The sequence below is a fragment of the Sylvia atricapilla genome, chromosome 16 (genome assembly GCF_009819655.1).
Source record: "Sylvia atricapilla isolate bSylAtr1 chromosome 16, bSylAtr1.pri, whole genome shotgun sequence".
In the NCBI taxonomy this organism is placed as follows: domain Eukaryota; kingdom Metazoa; phylum Chordata; class Aves; order Passeriformes; family Sylviidae; genus Sylvia; species Sylvia atricapilla.
The window spans coordinates 5,540,131-5,561,141 of record NC_089155.1 but is presented as its reverse complement, the minus strand read 5'-3'; the positions used below and the strand labels follow the sequence as shown (position 1 = coordinate 5,561,141).

Genomic DNA, 21,011 nt, shown 5'->3' with positions numbered 1-21,011 from the left:
GCTAAAAAGGAGTAGCTTAGTTATTTCTTGTCTAAAAGTCTTTTAGTTACACAGGACTTGATCTGGTGTGCAGAGGAGGTCAAAGTCCATTAAACCTCTGTGAGTCTATCCCAATGTTTACACTGAATAAGCAGGTAGGAACTGCTACAAAGAGCAGGAGCAGCGAGCTAAGTGTGAGCAACAGCATGGGGAAGAGACAAGGTGGGTTTAATAAAGTGGGGCCATGCCTCACACACATGAAATGCTTTGGAGGATTCAGATCCACACCCTTCATCCACATGCTTGTCTGCTGATGTAATTTTCCTGGGTTTCCAGAAGACATTTGATAAAGCTGCTTTGTCAAAAGGCCTCTAAAGCAACTATCCTTAACACAGGATGAACAGGAGCAGGGGAGGGAACAACTGTTAAGTTTTCCATGTGGAAATTGCTCATCAGGAGGAGATTTAGGCCTTTGGTTATTTCTGTGAGTCCTCCAGTAACACCCAAATCTGCTGCCTCAGCACTGCTTGGTGGTCCTGAAGGGACTAATTAGGTGGGAAATTGGAGTTTGATAACTCAAACACGGCCACATGGCAAGCAGCAGCCTGACCTTTGGCTTCACAGAGGACCAGAGGCAACAAGATCTGGAGTGAGGAGGTTACTGCCAGAGGCTGGAAAGAAAGTGAAGCCCCCATAGGACCCCCAAAGCTGCTGGGTCAGACACAGGCACGAACAGCAGCACCACAGCTGGCTCCCTACAAGGGCCTGACCCAGCTGGGCACAGCCTGCAGAGGGAGAGAGGAGCCTTTAGTGCAGAAAGGCAGGCACAGCCTCACCCAGGGCACAGGCAGGAGGGAAATCCTCCCCAATAAACACGGCCCCCAGGGAAAGGACATGAAAGAACAGGAAGCTTCACACTCAGTAATGACTCACACACAAAATTACCCACCAGAAAAAGCTCTTTTTATTCCCATGTGAACCCAGCTTCCAATCATTGCCTCTGAGAGGCCAAAACACAACACTCAGGACCATTCTTTCCTCTTTATTCACAAATCTTTAGGATGAGGAAAGGACATCTGGGGAAGAACAGATTTGTATTTTCTTCTTCCTCTTTCTTGAAAGGAAATTCGAATGTCCTGGGAGAAGGGGGGAGGTTCCAGGGAAGAAAAGATGTTCCAGATTCATATGAAAAGCACTCCAGTAGCATGAACACAATGATGAAAATAAGGATTTTAAAAAAAGTTAAACTGGCACCCTTTTGACTTAATATATAAAAAAGATTTATCTTCTTCTACCTTCCTTCTTCTGGCCTTTCAGTTATTTATTTGCTTCTGTTCTGAAGGCATTTGCTTTGTTTTTCCACATTTCTTCCATTCTTCTGGTACTAGTGTGTCCTGGAAAGAAAAATTAAAAAAAAAAAAAATTAACTCTTCCAGGCAACAAAGCACTTGCTTGTGCAGTATAAGTGACCCCAGACCCCTCATTCTCTCACAAAAGAAGCTCACTGGACAAACCTCCCCCAAGCAGCTAATTTGAGTGATAAAATCAGTACTGCTCTGGAATGGGGGATGGAATTCAAGGAGCATGGAAATGGTCAGAGAAAATAAAGATTAATTTCTGGTGCAAAAGGGATGAATGTGCCTATTAAGTTACAGAACTGGAAAAAAAAAAAAAAAAAAAAAAAGCGCCTCAGGCTGAAGGCAAAGCCTGCAAGTACCTTAACTTCTCCTTTTAACAGGGCTGATCCATCTGCTGGGAATGGTTGGTCCATGTCAACACGAAGATCTTCATCTCCCCAAGAAGATCAAGGGTTAGCTCAGCAAACCCAACTTTCCAGGGTCCTTTTGCCTCCCATGATGCCAGACACATGCACACACAGCATGACTCTCTTAACTGACACAGCTAGGGCATCAGAAAACTCAGCAATGGGGAAAAATGCCTTTGACTGCACAAGGCAGCAAAATCTAACTGAGAGTTTGTGGATATTAAGTTATTTGCAAGCTCTTATGGCCACAGACATGGTCTGAGAGCTGGGGCCCCTCTGCTCTGAGGCAAAGCTGAGGGAGTTGGGGGTGCTCAGCCTGGAGAAGGCCCCAGGGAGGCCTCACTGTGGCCATGAAAAGGAGTGAGAGGGATGTTTTACACAGGCAGATGGGCAGTGGTTTTAAACTGGAAGAAGGCAGGTTTAGATTAGATGTTAGGAAGAAATTTTTAACTCAGAATGTGGTGAGGCAGTGGCACAGGTTGCCCAGAGAAGCTGCTGGATTTGTTAAAGGCCAGGGTGGATGTGGCCCTAAGCAGCCTGGAAGAGTGGACAGTGTCCCACCCTATGGCAGGGCTGTTGGAACTAGAGGACCTTAAGATTCCTTCCAACCCAAACCAGTCTGTGATTCCATGATTCTCTAGGATTACTTACAGCCCATAAGGGATGAAGAAGTTAAAATACCAGGCTGAAAAACAGGAAAAATGCAGGCTGTGGAGAACATACTCATGAGGCACTTGGGAACAAGCCACTAAAAAGCTGCAAACCACTGGCCCAAAGTGATGTTAAAGAGAAGCATCCAGGAGCCCAAACAGCAAACACAGCAGTCATCTAAAAGGACAAGTGACAGCCACCTCCAGTTCCTCTCCAGTCACTTGCTGTAGGCTTGGTCTGTGCCCAAGTACCTCAAACCACTCCAGGGAGAGAAAAGACAGCAAAAGAGTGTTTTTCTGAGGGACATGATGCCACATTTTCAACACGTAATTTCCATGCAACCATCCTGCACACAGGAGCTCTCACCACAGTGTACACCATTTGTGTGGCACAACCTCCCAGTGCTGGTTTTGATTAGCACCACAAAAACTGGGCTCCATTCAACCCCCCATGTGCCTGGAGCCCTGACTAGGGATGTGAGAGGAAGCAGGTGCTCAGATGTACCTGTGCAGCACATTGTACAGGATTTGCCTCATCACAGGATCCATCTCAGAAACTCTCCCTCTTCCCCACAACAAACCAGTGCACTGAATGAGGAATGAAGCCCCCATGCACACACACTCAGAGCTGGGCAGCCCTGCCTCCTACACCAGTGTGCACAGAGCAAATTGGGACCTTACCTTTTGGAATGAAAGGAAATAAAAGGCTTTCTCCTGGTAAATGGCAATGGAGACCCAGCACACGACAGTATGGAAATGAGGGGGCTGGGAGCTGCTCCCTGAGCCATCACGACCAGTTCAGTCTAATGGGAGGGTGACCCAGGACTGGGTCATGTTCTCAGCTGAGAGAGGTGGTGCTGACCCAGCTCTGCTGCATGGAGCTCTCAGCACCCCATGAGGATGTAATTCAGAGTGCCTGCCAGCTGAATAGCCAGAATATTGCAGTAGGATGGGAACAGCCCCAGTATCAGCCACTTTCATTGTGGTCTCCTCCAGCCAACATTACTAATAATTTATTTATAGGAGCAAAAATACTGTTTTATTTCATCACCTGAGAGCTGCATGATGCCCACAACAACATACTTACATGTGCACACATCACAGTACAGACTTAGACAAGGAAATCACACAAATGCAATGTAGCCTCAGAGAACACATATTGCTAATACACCAATCCAGCTGCAGCCAGGGCACCCAATGGCTGATTTAAAGCCCAATAAGCAATGGTAGGGGAAGCAACTTCAGCTCACATATTTCTTGTCAAAGGAGTGAGTGATGAGGTGAAATGAAACAGGCAGCATGCCCAGGGAAAGGCAAAATGCAAAAAGGCCCTTACTTCCTGAAGAGCTGGTCACTAGCAAACCCCCTTTTACCGCAGCGTTCTATACTTTGCCAACCTACTGCTCTGCTCTGCAGCGATCCTGCCAAAAGGAGAGAGGGAGAAAGGTTCAGAGAAGACAGGAAGGAAGAAAGCAGCCCTGTTCCAGGAACCAGACCAAGTGACAGAAATGCAAAAAAAAAAAAAAAAAAAAAAAATAAAGAGCAAAACCAGGCCTTCTGGTAACTTCTGTAACAAGCTGGTTTATACAGAGAGCCCCCTTCCCTCTGCTGCCCACGCCTGCTGCTGGCCTCCACAGCTTCGCCTCAAAGTGCAATCTGCTTAATTGTCACTGCACTTCGGCATCTGAGACAGGCAGGCAGTGCCTTCACAAGAAGATGTCTTTTTGAACTTTAAAGTCGTGCACAAAGGGTTTAACTTTAGCCTCAGAGAGAAGTTTTACTTTCAAATTTGCCATTGTAGTTGCAGCTTTGTGTCATTTACAGGGAAAAAGCACAGGGACACCCCCTGCAGTGGCTTGAAGCAGGAACCAACCACCTGCATTTATGTGCTAACAGAAGCCCTGGTTGAGCCAAGACATTTAGAAATTTGCTTCATTGTATTGTTTTCCCCCAAATCTGTATCCTAGGCAATCTTCACTTAATAACATTGCCTCATTACTCTTTCAATGAAAAAGGTAACATAATTAAATGATGTAACAGCCCCAGGGGCAGCAAAATTCCCACAAGAAGTTATGCTAACACAATAAAATACCACAGGGGAGAGGGCTGGACATCTGAGGGAGCAAGGCTGAGAAAGCCGGGAGGACGGTACGAAAATGGTTAATTACATTAATCATCCTCCTTGACACAGCCATAAATGTAGAAATGTTTTAAAGAGAACAAATCAATGCCAGCCTTCTGAAAAGTATATGCTTATGGTTTTTTTACAGCTCTTGTCCTGGTTTTAATAGTGTAATCAAAAAGGTGAGACCCCAGGGATATCTATGCAGGCAGGTATCCAGTGGCTCAAAAAGGGGAAAGTAAGGAAAGCACAGGTGTGATGGCAAAGCAAGTCAATAAAGTCATCTTCAAAGTCAAATGCTACATTAGTACAAAGGCTTAAGTCTCACATGGAAACTGTGTGTGGCAGAAGTGAAGGAGAGGGAATGGTGTGACTTCTAACCAAGGCTCTGCACTGGCAGTCTGGGTCAGAAAACTGCTGGCTGCCCACACCAGGGCAGTCACTGTGGGGCAGAACACACAAGTGTGCACAGGGAACCCAATGCCAGTACAGAAAGGAATGCTGTATCCCAAAATCCAGCAGAAGTTCCCCTGGGTTTGCTAGTGTTTGTTGCTGCACAGCTGAGAAGCAGCTGCTTCCCTTTTCTCTACAATCTCCCCTTAGATAGAGGAACACAGCAGTAATTTACTCCCACCTTACCTTTCTCCTCTCAAAACCTTTATCACAAGCAGAGCTCTCAAACAGCTGGGCCTCTCCTACATTTATGGTGGCTTTCAGAATCTCACACTTCTCTAAAAGCTTCTTTCAGCACATGCCACTTGGCCAATTCTCTCTGCAGGAGCTGCACCCTGGGGACAGCCCCTCACTGCCCTGCTCAGTTCAAGGGGCAGGGAAGTGGGGCTGAGCAGCCCAGCCCCACACAAGGTCCAGGAGCCCAAAGCAGTGGCCACTGACACACAGCATCACCCTGTGACCTCCTCCCTGCTGATGTTAAAGCTCTGTCCCCCCCCTTACCTCTTCACAGCTTTCTGAGCCAGCATCCTGTTGCCTGCCAGGAATGTGATGCCACCCAAAATGGCCAAGTACTTCAGAGTCTGGAACATGTTGAGCTGAGTCCAGTAGACATACATGAGTCCCAACATTGCTGGGGTAAAAAAATAAAAAAGAATAAAAAAAGAGCTCATGACTGAAACTGCATTTCAAAGACCAACCATTTGTCATCCTCAAAACAACTGTACTGCCAGGCCTAAGCATTTGGTTCCTATCTCATCTCTGAAGCTCTGAATGGCAGCTCTAAAGACCACACATTGTCACCAGGGAATGAAGACATCTGGGTCCCTGTTCTGGAAAGAAAATGTGACACTGACAGCTTGTAACCAACCCTCCTGTGGCAGAATTATGGACATATTATAGGCATTAAGGGCTGTTAAAAAGAGGAGCATACTCTGGATTTCAATAGAGGGTATTAACCTCACACATCTGTAAGGGCTTACAGCTTTATAAAGCTTCCAAGGAAACTGACTTGGACTGAGAAACATAGTGACATTTGGAAATCAATTAAGTTCAATTTTTTCCCAACCTGCTACATTTTTGAAATTCTACCAAGAAAGTAAGTAACTGTGTAAGCAAGGACACAATAAAATGGATGAAAAAAATTGGTTCAGCCAAAAAAACAGAAGGGCTTTTATGGGAAGAGCTTTAAAGAAAAGATGTAGCCTTTCATTGTTTAGAGCCTTACAGAACCTCCCCACTGTCAGAGGACAAACATGCAATAAAGGAAGTGTGACCTCTGGAAATAAGAAGTTCTATTAAGTACAGATAAATGGAGTGAGAGAGGGGCCTGGATAATGACAGCTGTTACAAGCTGATGGCCAAAACAGGTTTATCACCATATTAACTATCATGAAAAGCAGGAAGGCAGATGGAAATAAGAGAACAAATGTTATGCTGTTATGTCATTAGAGTTAATAGACCACGAGCCCATTAACCACAGGCTCTCATCTGCAACTGCCAGGTGAGGAGGTCAAACACAGCAGAAAGCCTCTGACACTCACCAGCATGTCCCATGTGGAAAACAATGGTGCTGGGAGCAAAGCTGAAGTTGGAGATGTTGGCACCTATCTTGATCCACTAAAAAGGAAAAGAAACAAAATCGGAGTTAAACAGCCTTAGAAACACAAGCTTTTATGTTAAGCTTCAACATCTTTCAAGCCTGTTTAAGATCTTCAGTGAATCCAGTGTATTCTCTACAGAAGCACTTGTTTACTACTGCAAGAGGAGAGAGTAGCAATTTTGCTAAAGGCAGGGTAGTTGAGCTCCTTTAGTGGAAATTTCTCTTGCTACTTCTGACTGCCCTAATGCAGATCTTTAAATACCTTGAACTGATGAGAGAGGACTGCTCCAAATTTAAATAGTGAAAAAGAAATAGACATTGCTATTTCTACCCAGCTGAATTAATTTCCATTAAAAATAATAATAATAATAATAAAAGGCAATACTCTCATTTTGGACTTGTACAAAGAACAGCTATAGATAAAAGATATTTGCTCACAGTAACACTTTCAGTTTTTGACTACGAAAGATAAAGGCATAAAGGGTGGAAAAGAGGAGCAGCAATGAGTTTTTTCATTGAACTGTCATCAACTTGTATATTGTGAACTCCACAGACCAGAGGAGTGCCTGAATGACAGCTTTCACTGAGACTTGGCTGATGGGAAATTACTGTTGGAATAATTTTAACCTTCCAAGTAAGAAATAATTTAACTTGTCTCACTGAGATTCTTTTATTGCATTAAGTTCAAAGCACTGACCTGATGATACAGTGAGTAGCAGTGGATGTTTCAACTACAGACACTCAAATGTCCATAAATGGGAATTCAATCTGATAGGATTAAGTAACACAGATTTTGTGATGGATTTATTACATGTGAGGCAGAATAACTGCCTTTTTCCTACAGAAGTCTAATGTTATTATAACTTAATCTGCCCACTGTTATCCACCATCCCCAGCTGTAGCACACTGAAGAAACTCCTCCACCTACTTCAATTTGGCAGCAGTGTTATTCTGCTTTGACTATAACCTCAAAAAACCAGACCAGACCAATGCTCTGCACTGACACCTGCTAGCTGTGACTCCAGCTCTGCTGTGCCAGTCACGATTAACCAAGAGTTTCAGCAAGAAGCTGAGCTGTCCAACTTCCTAAGAGTGACTGTGGACTGGATAGGAAGAAGTTTTGTTCTCCTGTGACCCAGTTCACTCACCAAAATGAGCAGCAAAAGCAGTGGGGAGAGAACCAGAGCGGTGAAAGTGTTGGAGACCACTGTGGGAGGCCTCTTCTCAGGCTCCCTGAAGAGGTGCTGCAAACAAACAAAACCAACTCATGAGCAGGAGTGTTCCAACAGAGCAGCTCCTCTGCTCCCCACACAACCAGCTGCAGCCCTGGTGCTGTTCTCAGAGGTTCCTCTGGATGAGAGCAATTCTTCTTAAGGCAAAGACTGACTCTTTAAAGCAGTGTCTATTCCAGCCTCTGCACATTTCATTTCTTGCACAGTTAACTTCCCCTTGCACTCACAGGAGTACCTGTTAGCCTTACATCAGCCCAGATGGCTGGAATGAAAGAGAGATCTTTCTGTGGCGCTTGCCTGGCCAAATCTTCATGTTTGAGTCTTTTGACTGACACCAGCTGCTCTGTCATAAGTAGAACATGCAGCTTTTTTATTCATACACCAGAGAACTCCAACAAATTTCTTTCCATTAAGCAGTAACTCTGGTCTTCCTTTAATTACATTACTTACAAATAAATTATGATGAGAACACATAGCACTAAGCCCTCATCTCCACATAGAATCTTGACTGTACCTGGATTTCAGGTTTGGGAACGAAGAGGTTCTTGGACTGGACTGTGGATGGTGCATCCTCTTCTGGGAATGTGATCACAACATCAGCCTGAAATGAAATTGTGCAGCTTCATGCATTTAGAGCTAAATGCATAAAATCTATTCCATTACTGTGCTCTATTTCCTTATTTGACAATCTACAATTGACATTATTTGTAAAGGGAATTGAGAAAAAGACACCAGATTTTTTAAGAAGCAGCCTCTCCTAAACAGGGGCAGTAATGTCATTCATCTATCATTAAGAATTTGACTTATTTCCAGCAAAGAACAGAGAGGTTAAACCTTGAGATCCTGCTGTGAAATTGCAATTAAACCCATAAACCTTCAAAAGTTTCTGCACCACCATATGATGAAATTAATGTTAATTTCTGTCTTGCTTTGATTTAAAATTTGCAATGAACAGCAAACCTCAGAGCTCATAAAGAGCCCAAAGAATTCTGGTTCACTAAAAAGAATGAAACATTTGAGCTTTTTGCCTCCAAGCCAGTACCATGCCCTCCTGTTAGACTGTCAGTAATGACAAAACTACATCACTCCACTTCCAGCTACATACCACATTCCAAAGGATTGGATTTTCCAGAGTGGCATCTCCAATGATCAGGTAGAGAGTGTAGGTCCCAGAGGCAGAGTCAAATTCGGTCTTTCTTTCAGAGGTATCCAGTTCAAATTTGTACACATTCTTGCTGTCTGGTTCTGCAACAAACACCACCTCCTGGCCAGTCTTTTGGTTGTGAAGTCGAACAAAAGTCTGCAAGGAAGATTTTAACATTCCAGGACTTTTCAGCCAGCAATCAACATTAAAAAAAAAAATCAGAAGTGTGCTTTTACAGGGCAGGCTATGTGCACTCAATCTGTGGAGTTAAATACAACACAATACCAGAGCCAGGAGAGGTTTCATTTAACAGACAGACAAAACAAATGAAGTGAATCTCCCATCTAGTGAGATCAGTGATCTTCACAGTACATGTCAGGAACATAAGGCTTCTCAAAATCTATCAAATCTTTCCAAGAGCAACTGTCACCTCAGATGCTTCATGATGGAACATCTTGGTAACACAGCAATGACAAAAATTGTCCTAACCTGGTGAGGGATGAGTTCAGCTCCACTGTTCACATCTATCAGCTGGAAGGATAAAGCAAAGTTCTGATGGCTGTCAGCAGTGAACGAGCCCTTGGCTTTGGCTGGGTAAGCTACCCTAGGAGGAAAAACACCACACAGAATTGAGGTGATCTTGCAAGAGAAGGTGAGGTGCTCAGAAAAGGCAAGGCTCTAGTCTAGAGTCCAGGTTTCCCTTCCAGGATCCCACATCACACACCCCACACTATTTTACCTGGTTGTTTTTGGTGCAATGCTCTGATCTTTATCCACGGTAGAAAGATCTACATTAGTAATCCCCACTTCTGTAGAAACTTTTACTTTCAGCTGCAACAAAACACAATAGAAAATTCTTCTGAGCACTCTTCATACACCAATTATGGTCAAATTCACTGCAGATGCTTTAGCTCTTCTCTCTTCTCCAAAGAGAGTCTTATGACTAAGCCCAAGTCAGAGCCTAACCCGCACAGAAGGATCTACAGCAATTTATCTTCTGACAAAGCTCCTGCACCAATCAGTGACCCTGAGCTATTCCCCTTCTCCCTGCACAAGCAGCCAGATCTGCAGACACCAACTTCTCAGGCTTGCTGGAATTAGCTGTCCTTGAGAGAACTGTTTCTAATGAAACAGTCCAACTATCCAGATCCAACTAGTTTTCCTTTTGAATGAGCACAAACGAGCTATTAAAGATTACATCACACATGATACAACTTCACACTGCCTGTGCACATGCCCTTCTATTTTCTGGACAGCAATTTGAGACAAGAGGTCTCCAGACACCAACAGCTCTGCCTCTGTTGGCTCCTAAAGCCCAACAGGTTTCCGTTGATTTTATTACCAGCAGGCAAATGCCAAAGCATTCCTGCAGACCTGCACTTTGTCCAGCAAGCTTTCCTTCAGAGCCACAGCATTTATCCCTCAGTGCTGGGCAGCCAATAAAGCCCTGCCATTTATCACACTCCTCTGGGCTAAGTGCAGTATAAACCCCAAGCAGAGAAATGATTTCCTGCTCTTTCCCCAGCCCCAAACCACAGCCCATTCAGGCACTGAGCCGAGTGGGTTTGACTGATTTCAATTCTTCTCTCAAACATAAGCAGTCACTGCAGTCTGTAGTTTTTAATTAGCACATTTGTTCTCACAGCTTACAAATGCTCCCCTAGAGAATTGAAGTTTCACTGCCAAGATATTTTTCATCTTATACTACAATTTGTTATGACAGGTTTGCTCATGTCAACCAGCCCCACACCGAAAAATAATTCACAGAGAACCTGTAGGAAAAATACGTAAAAACATTAACTAAACTATTCAGGTCCGACTTCAAACAAAATCATCTTGGCAGTTCCTTTATTACAAAAAGTGTAATTTAAGAGAGGCTATCCCCCAAAATGGATCCATTAACATGCAGATGATTCAGGCTAACTTTAGCAAAGTCTTAATTTATTCCAAGAGAAAGGCAAAGAAAGATGGACTAATGAAATACTAATCTTAAAACAGTTGTGTGGAGGCCACTCAGAGCTGCTGCACACAGCCCCTCCAACTGCACAGTACACAAACATCCCTCAAATATTTTAATGCCAGGAAATGTAGTCTCTGCCTGAGTAATAACCCACTGGTTTAGCTCATTACTGTCAAAACGATGGTGCATTAAGGACAATTAATGCTAATAACAGTAAGGAAAAAAAGCAGCTCCCCAGCAGTCCTCCCCCGTAACAATGTGTCTTATTAGCAGCGGTTCCCACAAAGCTGCCAGCGCTAATACATTCCTGCCCGTGCCTCCCTGTGCCAGCCCAGCTTAAGCAGGACAATTCCGCCCCTTCTGACACCCCTGAGTGCCATTACTGCTCCACTGACAGAGACAATTTGATGCTCGCAGTAAAGGTCAGCAGTTGTGTCTTCCTCCACTCCAAGCTGAAAATGTTGGGAGACTTGAAACGCTAATTGTTTCCTTAAATAGGTGATAGAGGGCAAAAATTAACCCTGGGAATGGACCTCTTCAGAGAAGAGCATTCTCAGCTGTTGACACTGGGGTGACTACATGAATAGTCAGAGAAGTCACATTCCCCTCACTGTAACAAACTTGAGGAAAGGAAAACTCCAGATGTTTATACAAAACTGCTCTTCAGAGCACTGTGGTCTAACAGCTTTTGCCACCAAAAAAGGGCTGTATGAAAAGAAAACTTCATCTGCTTTCGTCGCTTCTTCTCCACTACAAAATCTTCATCATATACACAGTTTGGAAATGCCAAAAGACCCCCTTGACTCTCTTCTAGGGCTCTAGAGCTTATACAAACAGACAACAACAAATGCTCAGCTTCCACACATCAGGCAATCCCCAGACAACTGACAGCCAAGCCTTGAGATTTATGGGCTCAACCCTGGAACGCTCTGAAGAACTCACACTTGGTAATCATTTCTGCATATCGACTTAGGGCTGCCATATAAACACTCCACTGTTACCCTTTGTTCATACGCTGTCAGATCAGCATGGAAGTGATAAGACAGGTTTGAAATTTACACAAATCCCTTTTGATCATGTATTTAATCTGGTTACTGGCCATAATCCTGAGTCAGAATACAATGCATTACAGAAAAGCATGTGATAAAAATTCCATACAACTGGCAACATCCTTCACAAGTATAAATAAAAAGCTGTTTCAGTGAACAGCACAGAATGAAAATATATCAAAGAGCACACCCACCTCCACTTTGTTAGCAATAAATCGCTTATCTCCATCTACACTGATAGAGAAATCATAATATCCACTAGCAGGTTTCACACTCATGAAGTTCAGCTCAAAGAAATCTCTGTAATGAAAAACACCAAGGTGTTAAGAAACCAACAAATATGTTACATTAAACAGGTACACACAACACGAAACTGTATTGTTAAGTGCAGCAGGAAAAGTATTGTTTAGAGCTGACCAGAGTCAAAAGAACATTGGAATTTCCCTCTCCCAGTCAAAAGAAAAACAACATAAATGTACCAACACCACCAAATGGGATCAGTTACTCTACACTAACAAAACACAACCACAGCATTTTGAGTTTTCTATCACAGAAACTTATCTCTGATGGAAAAACACTTATGGAAAAATAAGTCCACCATTGCTTAAATAACACCTATTCGCCTTTTTCTAAAAATAATTAATTTTCTTACCCAGAGAGAGTAAATGGTAGCTGTTGAAGGACAGTGGCTTTGCTAGACACAGACTTGGCTTGGTCAAGCTTTACAGAAACTTGAGTCAGTAGCTGAGACATAACATTGGTCACTTGCAGCTAGGAGAGAAAAACCAGCCTTTCTGTGAGATCTGTCCCAGAAGGAATGCAGGAGCACAGACAATTCGGTACCCCTTAGTGTTACACACCCAGAGCTCTCCCCTGCTCAGCATCCCAGATTCCCTTTTTCTTTCTAACACAACAGGGAAGGTGAAGAGCTGACTCCCACACCGTGCTTTCTTGAGGCAGTGCCTGCTAAACCCTGGTAAGCCGAGGCTCCTAAGAATCCCTTCACAAAAGCCCTGAAATCCCAGATCTACTGGAGCCTGAGACACAGAGCTAAAAGTGAAAGCCATCAGCTTTAGGTCAGGCCAGAGCTACAACAGCACAGGCTGAGCCACGCTTTGGGGCTGAGGCCTTACCCTGAGCACAGGCTGATGATGAGACACAGCTGCAGCCCCATCAGGGACAACGATGACAGGCAAGTGGAAGCGATTCTGGGACAAGGAACCTGCAGCACGGGCAACGCTGAAAGCCTCTGAGAGTGTCTCAAAGTTCTTCTTGCTAAAAATGGCATTCACCAGCTGGATCACTTGATCCTGAAAGAGGAAAAGGCAACCATGTATAAGCACCAGCAGCTTACCACAACATTGCAAGCTGGCTCAGTATTATGTTATTAATGAAAACATCATTCATAAAAGACTGTTTAATTTTCCATTTGCTTTAAAAACATGTCAAATTATGAGGCAACCCAAAATTATCTACCTTTGGGATTTTATGTGCATTCTTATTCTTGGCTGGGAGGTTCCAACCACAATGGCTGGAACTGTCTCAAGAACTTGGAAAATCACAATATGGATCCACCTCTGCAAATGATGTGTTTTGGAGTAAAACGATGTCACCAGCTCCACTACCCAGACTGCATGTGGCTGTAAAAAGACAATTTGGCTGCAAGAGCTGCACAATTGTCCTCATACAGTGGAGCAGGCCTAGGTTTGATGTCCTGGCTACCTGCCAGGCCAAGGAGGCCATAGAGCAAAGCATCCCAATGGCTCTGGAAGGAGCCAGTCTAGGCCCATGCAGGCTTATCCCCTTAGGCTCAGCAGTGTCCTCAAGCTAAGAGGATTAGCTTTAAAGCAGTACCACCAGGAGCACAGAGCCAGCTCTGCCTCTGGGATGTGCCAAAGCTAATTTGTTCTCTCCAAAGTAGCAGTGGGACAGCATCCCCCCAGCTGGTTTTGCAGGCTGACTCAGTAGGGTTAGGGCTGCTGCACCACCCTCTGCAGATTATTCATTACCCATCATTATTCAGCTACTTCCATCACTCCTTGCTAGTCTGGAAAATAGAGGGATTTAGCTACCTGTATTTTGATTCAAATCAAGGATTTCAGGCTAAATTCTAATGAGAATGAGAACAATCAAAGACAAACCCAAATAAAGCAATAGGGATACAACTTAGTGACCTGCAAAGAACATTTCTAAATGAAATCCACTGCATCTCAAATTTTCACTGTCCTGCTTGTACCAGCAAATACCAAACAACATCACAGCTAGAGAAAGCATCCAGACAAATGCTACAGAACTTCTGCACAGTGCAAATTCTGCAGTGTTTTTCCTGTCTGTGGAGGGCATGGCACTGCTGCAGACCTTTATCAGCAACTGACACTCTTAATTGAAGTCCAGGGGGAAAAAAACCAGGGAGTTATTTTTTCTAGTACTACTTTAAAAATGTTATTTTTTAAAGACAGTTTTGTGGCATTCCAAAGGCACACTCACCATTCACCAGAGATAAAACCTTAAGCCCCAACAGCAGAACTTCTACAGCACAATTCTGAAAAAAAACTAAACAACTTACCTTAATAGGTCTTTTTTTAAAACATCATTTGGACACTGACTATTTGAATTGTGTGTGGCAGAATCACCACTTCAAAAATGACATCAGAATTACTTTGCATTAGTCTGTTTGGCAGCAGTGTGGAAAAGAGCCAGGACTCAACTCAGATGTCTCACACTGGCTTCAGTCTTAACCCTGTCACTTTGGCTTGTGCTTTAGGGAGCTGCCATTCTCACTCCAAAGTACATCTAACTCCATTAACTTGTGGAAAAAATATCAAGTGGATAGCTTGCAGTAATGATTTCTAGCTTAACCAAGATCAAAAGAAACTTCCAGCAGTCTTTCATCTTAGACAATAAGGTTTTTCATCTGGATTCCTGCAGGCACATGGTAATGTTGTTTCTTTTGGGCACCCCAAACGGGGGTGCCTGCATTTTCTCACAGACAAATAACATCTGCAAAATACCTTGAAATGCTGAGAAGAGCTACAACTGCCAAATACCAGAACAAACTCTGAAACGGGCGGTTTTTTTCAATACCCTGTCTCAATAAACTAAGAAAAGCTAAGCTTCACTTGCAATTTCCTTCTGTACACTTGAAAAAAGAAAAAAACCAACAAATGCAGCCTGTGATCATTAAGTTGGAATTTCCTCTTAGATTCTGTTTCCTAGCATTCCCTCCACAATGTCCCTTTACACTGAGTGTGCTCAATACTTTTTCCAGCAGAAATTCTACCCAATTAGACCAGGCTTTGGCATTGCACCACAGGGACTGAGCAGATCTTTTGGGAGCTGGAGTGTGCAAGGAAGGAAAGGGCAGGTACAGACCTCCTTTATTGCTGGCTCTGTCCCCACATGGTCTGACAGCTTATAGGCAGCAGCAACAAACAGGGCAGTAGTCTCAATTCCTTCTTCAAACTGCAGGTAAACTCCACCCAGGTCATCCAAGCGAGCAACAAGATCCTGACAGAAAGAGTTATCAAAGTTTAAAATGCATTCTAGTGGATCTGCAGAAGTTAACTCTGCTGTTAGAACTGTAATCAAGACTTAGCTGTATGGGATCAATGAGATATTTTGTAAGAGTTATTTAGAAACAGGAAGAAAGAAAATCCTCCAGCCTTTAGTGGATTTAATTATACGTAAATGTCAGGATTTTCTATGTTTCAGTCCACTGTGAAATAGATAAAAGTCCAAGGAATTATCTGCTTGAAAGCCAAGCCACATCATGCAGGCAGACAATTAGCCAGGCTGGTTTTTCTTTTTCTTTTTTTTTTTTTTCACATTAATACATCTCTCAGTTCTAAAGCAATCTAGCAAATTTCCGAATAATTAGAGAGCACAGTGTGTTCCTACCTCAATCTCCTCAACAATGCTACTCAGATCTGCCTGCTGGGACAGGTAAGAGGCCGTCTCCAAAGCCTGGATGGTTCTTAAACAAGAACAAACAAAACCAAACAAGTGTATGATTTTCCTTCCTTAAAAGCCAAACATCATTTAAATCAAAGCAACTGCATTTTCTATTCTAAATGAAGTGTAAAACAGCTGTTCCTGCCTTCAGTTCACTCAAGAGAATGAATCTGAAGTGATTTAATGTGAACTTAGCGTTCATTACAGAATGTCACTTTAGCTGCATCAGCGCTGCAAGAAACTCATAGACTCAAAGGCAGAGAAGAGAACAAACTGATCCCTGCAGAGCACAGATCCCAGACTTGCTACTGAGGCTTCCAGGAATCCACTTTTTTAGTCAACAAAGCAAGTTTTTAAAGTTTCCCTTTCTTCCCCAGCCTTTAAGGGACATTCTGTTCTCTTGTATCACAGTGAAATGAATTTTTTTGGTGACAAACGCCAAGATTCCTTCAGTTTACTGGCACATATTTTCCAGCTCACTGTGCAAGCACCCCAGACTACAAACAGGGCTGAGAAAGAGTAACTGCTGCAACCATAATGACACAGAATCATAATTGGGTATAAAGCAAAAATTCTGTCATCAATCCTTTTTAAATGGAGGCTTTTTTGGGGATACCATCCCTTTACTGACCATTATCCTTGAGCTAAACCGAATATATAAGTTCATTTACAAAATCATACAAAAATAGCCTCAAAACATGTATTTCCTTCCCCTGAGGAACAATAATGAACAGGACAAACACACCAAATGAAAACACAGCACCTACTCTACTACATCTATATTACAAATATTAAGCATTAAAATACTCTTTAATTGAAACCCCAGTTGCCTGGAGGATCAAACTCCTGTCTGAGACTCACGCCAGCACACTCTCCTCCTTGCTGAGACGAGCAGTGAGAGCACTCAGGGCTTCCTGGGATGCCAAAGGAAGGCCAAAGCCACTCAGGGCACCAACAGCGTGGAAGATCTGGGTGACTGAGGAATCCTCACTGACAGCTGCCAGCAGCAGCTCCCTGGTCTCATTTGAAATGGTGACCTGAGGAAGAGCACAGGGAACACAGTGATTCACACTTGAAAAAACATGGCCTTCAAATCACCACCGATTCCTTCCTGGAGCAACACTAGACTACTATAAGCTTCTGGGGGACAATCCATTTATCATGCATTGCTTTCTTAGTTTAATTGATTAAATCCTTATGTTTTGCTGTCAACAATCAATTAGTCAGGCTAATTCATTCAGATTTATCTTGCTAACCTGCTACTGCTTTTCATGTGGCATCACCTCTGTGCAGTAGCCAGGGGAACTGATGATGAAGAGGGCTTGGATAACCCAACCCAGTTCAGCAAGGGTGGTCTGCAACTTTGTGTTCCAACACTGTCATCCACACAAAGAGTTTCTAATTGACACAGTCCTGAGAATTCTAACAAAATGTGCTGCCTTTCTCCTTAGCCATCAGTATTTAATTAAAAACCACCCCCTCAGAATTACCCTGGACCAAATACTTGTGTTATATTTTTATACTTTACCTTGTGTAGAACACTCCCAAACATTTATTTACCTAAGGCACAACAGGGAACAATCCACTAAAAGAAAGCAGAAGTTATGCATAAAACAAACCCAAGAAAAATACCAAGGCAAGTATTTTCTTGGTAATATCTGTCTGCAGAGCTCAGGGTTCCACACTCACCTCACAGCCTGACAGGGCCTGGATGGACTGGGCAGCATAAAAGAGGGATTCAACGCTGCTGGAGTCCACATGAGATTTGATGAACTTGCATGCAGCCTGTGGAGAAACAGAATTTAACACAAAGCACCGGGAAGAGATTTAAATGACACTCTAAGACAATTCCATGGACACTGTGCACTTTCATACCCCTCAGATCCTACTCTGCCAAGTGCTGCACAGAAACAAGGGTGGTCCCTCCTAAAAAAACATAAGGAATTTTCACATAAGCTCTACTGCAACCATAATTCAAACCTAAACTGAGTATAATTATAAAGCCTATCAAAATTAAAGTTTAACAGAGGCATTTATTAGGGCAAATCTTCCAGGACAGAGAACAGATGAACAGAAATTCTGTAGGTGAGCTTCCTTTACAGCTGAATATTCCACCATCATTAATGGATACAAATACAGTCTTTCAAAGAATACAGAGAGAAAAATGGGGCAAGCAGTCACAGCACAAAGACAAGCAATGGGACTACTTGTGAGTTTGTATTAACTGACAGCTGGATAGATGGATCACTGGGATGCATTTTAACCAGGAAATAACCAAGAATTTAACTGCTCATACACAAAGCACAGGGCTTACAGTATGTGGAGCACAAGCCTTTACAAGGAGGACAGGAGTGAGTTATCCAGGAATAAATATTCCTAGACTTTCTCTTGGCTGAAGAGATCAGGTTAGAGATCACTCAATCAAACCTGACACCCTCAAATCCATGGGGCCTCAATGGGATACAGCCACAAGTGCTCTGGGAGCTGGCAAATCTTATTGCTAAACCATTCTCCATCATCTCTAGAAGCTCATGGAAAACAGGAGGTGCCTGAGGGCTGGAGGAAAGCCAGTGCCACTTCAATCTTGACAAAGGGCAAGGAATAGGACACCAGGAACCACAGGCCAGTCAGCCTCATCTCCAGCCCTGGAACAACTCATCCTGGCTCTCATCTCAAAACATGTGAAGGAAAAGCAGGTGATGAGGAGTAGCCAACATGGATTCACCAAGGGGCAATCATGCTCAACCAATGGGACAGCCTTCCAGGAGATGGGCCTGGGGGACAGTAACTGTCCATGAGCCAGCAGAGTGTCCTGAGAAGGGCATTACCAGCAGGTCAGGGACATGATCCTGCCCCTCTACTCAGCCCTGCTGAGGCACAGCTGGAGTGCTGTGCTCAGTGCTGGAATCCCCAGCTCAAGACAAACAAGGACAGACTGGAGTGCTGTGAAGATGATGAGGGACTGGGACACCTCTCAGGAGGGAAGGCTGAGGGAGCTGGGACTGTTCAGCCTCAAGGAGAGCTTGTCAGTGCACACAAACGTCTTAAGGGTGGGTCCTTCCACAACAGACGTTCAAGAGTTGTACCTAGATATTATTTTTATTACCTCTACCTTTTAAATAGCCCCACCCTCTGAAGAAAGAAGTCTCACTACAAACCTTGAGAAATAAGCTTTAGAATAAGCAAATAAACAAATCACTAAATAAATGCTGTTTCCCTGCTGTCCTATTACTACCAGAACTAGAAACTACTAAAAAAAATCCAGCCACAATGACACAAAGGAAAGCAGCAATTCCCAGTGTAGCCCACAGGTGACCAGTAACTGGCCACAGCAAGGGGTGCACTGAGATGAACCTCATCTTCAGGAGCCTCACAGTTAACAGCTTAAATGCAGCACTCAAAGAGAAACCAAGACCAAAGGGTTTAGAACCCCTGCACTGGATGAATCCATGAGGAAAGAATAAATTTCTATTTACAGTTCATCAGCACACGGAAAAATCCACATGCACATGAGCAGGTGTGCCTGTGTGAGGAGGCTAAGCACAACCTGCAATATTTAAACGAGAAATGCTTAGAGATGCAGCACAGTAAGAATTATGCTGATACTACCAGCCTTAAAATTATATAATTAATTATACATAAAAATAGCACCCCCTGAATTCAGTACTTGAACTGAAACAAACTAATGGGAACTCTATTTAACAGTACAGTGCACCAAATGTGCCACAGGCAGGGAACTTACTCACAAGGCAGTTACACAAATTGATAGCCACAATAAAATCACAACGGGCCATGGAGGAGCGAGCCCTGAGGCCACCATTGACAGGCAGTGAGTGTACGCGAGCCAGGGCCACGTTACTGCTCGGACAAAGATGCAATTTATCCAAACAGCACACGAGAATCGCCAATTACCAGTGATACTCTAGTAGTTACTAAGGATATAACGCACGTACGTTTTACATTTCCCACACGGCCCTGTCCAAGCAGAGCTCTCTGTACAAACCCATATTATATTAATAACTGCTCTTTCACTGCTGTGCAGCAGCCCCTCACAGAGCAAAGCAGCCCCGAGCAGAGACAGCCGGGCCGTCCCCGGCTCACCTTTTCGTCCGCCACCCGCACCCCGAGGCTGCTGAGCCCCACGATGGAGTAGTAGGCAGACCGCACGTCGGTGAAGGGCCGCTCCAGCACCGCCCGCAGCCGCGCCAGGTCTCGGGCAGCGAGACGATGGCTGGGGACAAGGGCCTGGGCACCGGCGAGGAGAAGCAGGAAGCTGAGCACCGCCTCCGGACGCAGCCTCGGACCTGAGGAGAGATAAACATGTTATCCCACGTCCTCCCATCCCCGCGGTACCGATACCGACCCCAACCCCACTGCCCTCGCCTCACCCGGCGCCGCCATGATGCCGCCCCCTCCCGCGCCACGGCGTCGCTTCCGCCCCACGCCCCGCCCCGCCCCGGCACGCGCCATCACCCCACAGGGGGGGTGAGAGGGACGGCGGATTATGCGCGGGTCCCCCAGCTCCACTGCTGGCCACCGTGATAACCGAGAAAGTGTGAACGATAGTGAAGAGAGCGAGGTGGGTGAGGCAGGGAGCGGGGGACGGGCGGCGGTGGAATCGCCACGCCACGGGGAGAAGTGACTCCCCCGAGTGGCGGGATGGTACGGGCCTCCCGGCGGGCCTCGGGGGCGGCCCCTGGCGGGGATGTGGGCTGCGCTGATTGGCCAGAGCGCCTTAAAGGGGCCGCGGCGGGAAAGCGCTCGGGCTCTGAGGCCGTGCCTGGTTATGTCGTGCCGTGCCGTGCCGTGTCGTGCCGTGTCGTGCCGTGTCGTGCCGTGTCGTGCCGTGTCGTGTCGTGTCGTGTCGTGTCGTGTCGTGTCGTGCCCCAGTGTTCTCACGCTGTGTCAGCTGTGCAGAGCCGTGCCACGCCGTGGCGTGCTATGTCACGCCGTGCTGCTCTGTCCGGCGCTGTGCCGTGCCCTGCCCGCTGTCACACTGACACCGAGCCCCTCGAGATCCGAATGCGGTTTGGGTCACACGTGTAGGTTTTTCAGCTGTGGACCAGCAGCTGACATGCAATGTGACTGTGCATATGGCATGATGAA

At 44.8% G+C, this 21,011-nt stretch overlaps 1 protein-coding gene across 2 annotated transcripts; it reads right to left on the bottom strand.

Moving 5' to 3' along the window:
* Nucleotides 1–920: 920 nt before the first annotated feature.
* On the bottom strand, nt 921–20,375 carry RPN2 (ribophorin II). Of its 2 annotated transcripts, XM_066330585.1 has the most exons (18): nt 20,294–20,375; nt 20,007–20,209; nt 17,595–17,690; nt 16,767–16,942; nt 15,852–15,927; nt 15,327–15,461; nt 13,088–13,264; nt 12,607–12,725; nt 12,149–12,254; nt 9,685–9,776; nt 9,435–9,549; nt 8,907–9,101; nt 8,316–8,402; nt 7,718–7,813; nt 6,511–6,586; nt 5,471–5,600; nt 3,731–3,815; nt 921–1,373 (listed from the first exon to the last, which is right to left on the bottom strand). In XM_066330585.1, exons 1-17 carry the CDS (start codon nt 20,373–20,375, stop codon nt 3,764–3,766), a joined length of 2,013 nt encoding a protein of 670 aa, XP_066186682.1. In that variant the 3' UTR covers nt 921–1,373; nt 3,731–3,763. The 2 variants fall into 2 exon arrangements, with proteins under 2 accessions (XP_066186682.1, XP_066186683.1); XM_066330586.1 differs by lacking the exon at nt 3,731–3,815 and having other exon boundaries at nt 20,294–20,346.
* Nucleotides 20,376–21,011: the final 636 nt, after the last annotated feature.

What these genes read in the sequence shown, in the direction of transcription:
- RPN2 (XM_066330585.1), bottom strand. Translation starts at nt 20,375, where the DNA reads ATGGCGCGTGCCGGGGCGGGGCGGGGCGTGGGGCGGAAGCGACGCCGT. An exon ending in TTCCCAAACCTGAAATCCAG is followed by an intron (nt 7,814 to 8,315) that starts GTACAGTCAAGA and finishes GTTTGTTTGCAG; the next exon opens with CACCTCTTCAGGGAGCCTGA. An exon ending in TTTCCACATGGGACATGCTG is followed by an intron (nt 5,601 to 6,510) that starts GTGAGTGTCAGA and finishes TTTTTACCCCAG; the next exon opens with CAATGTTGGGACTCATGTAT.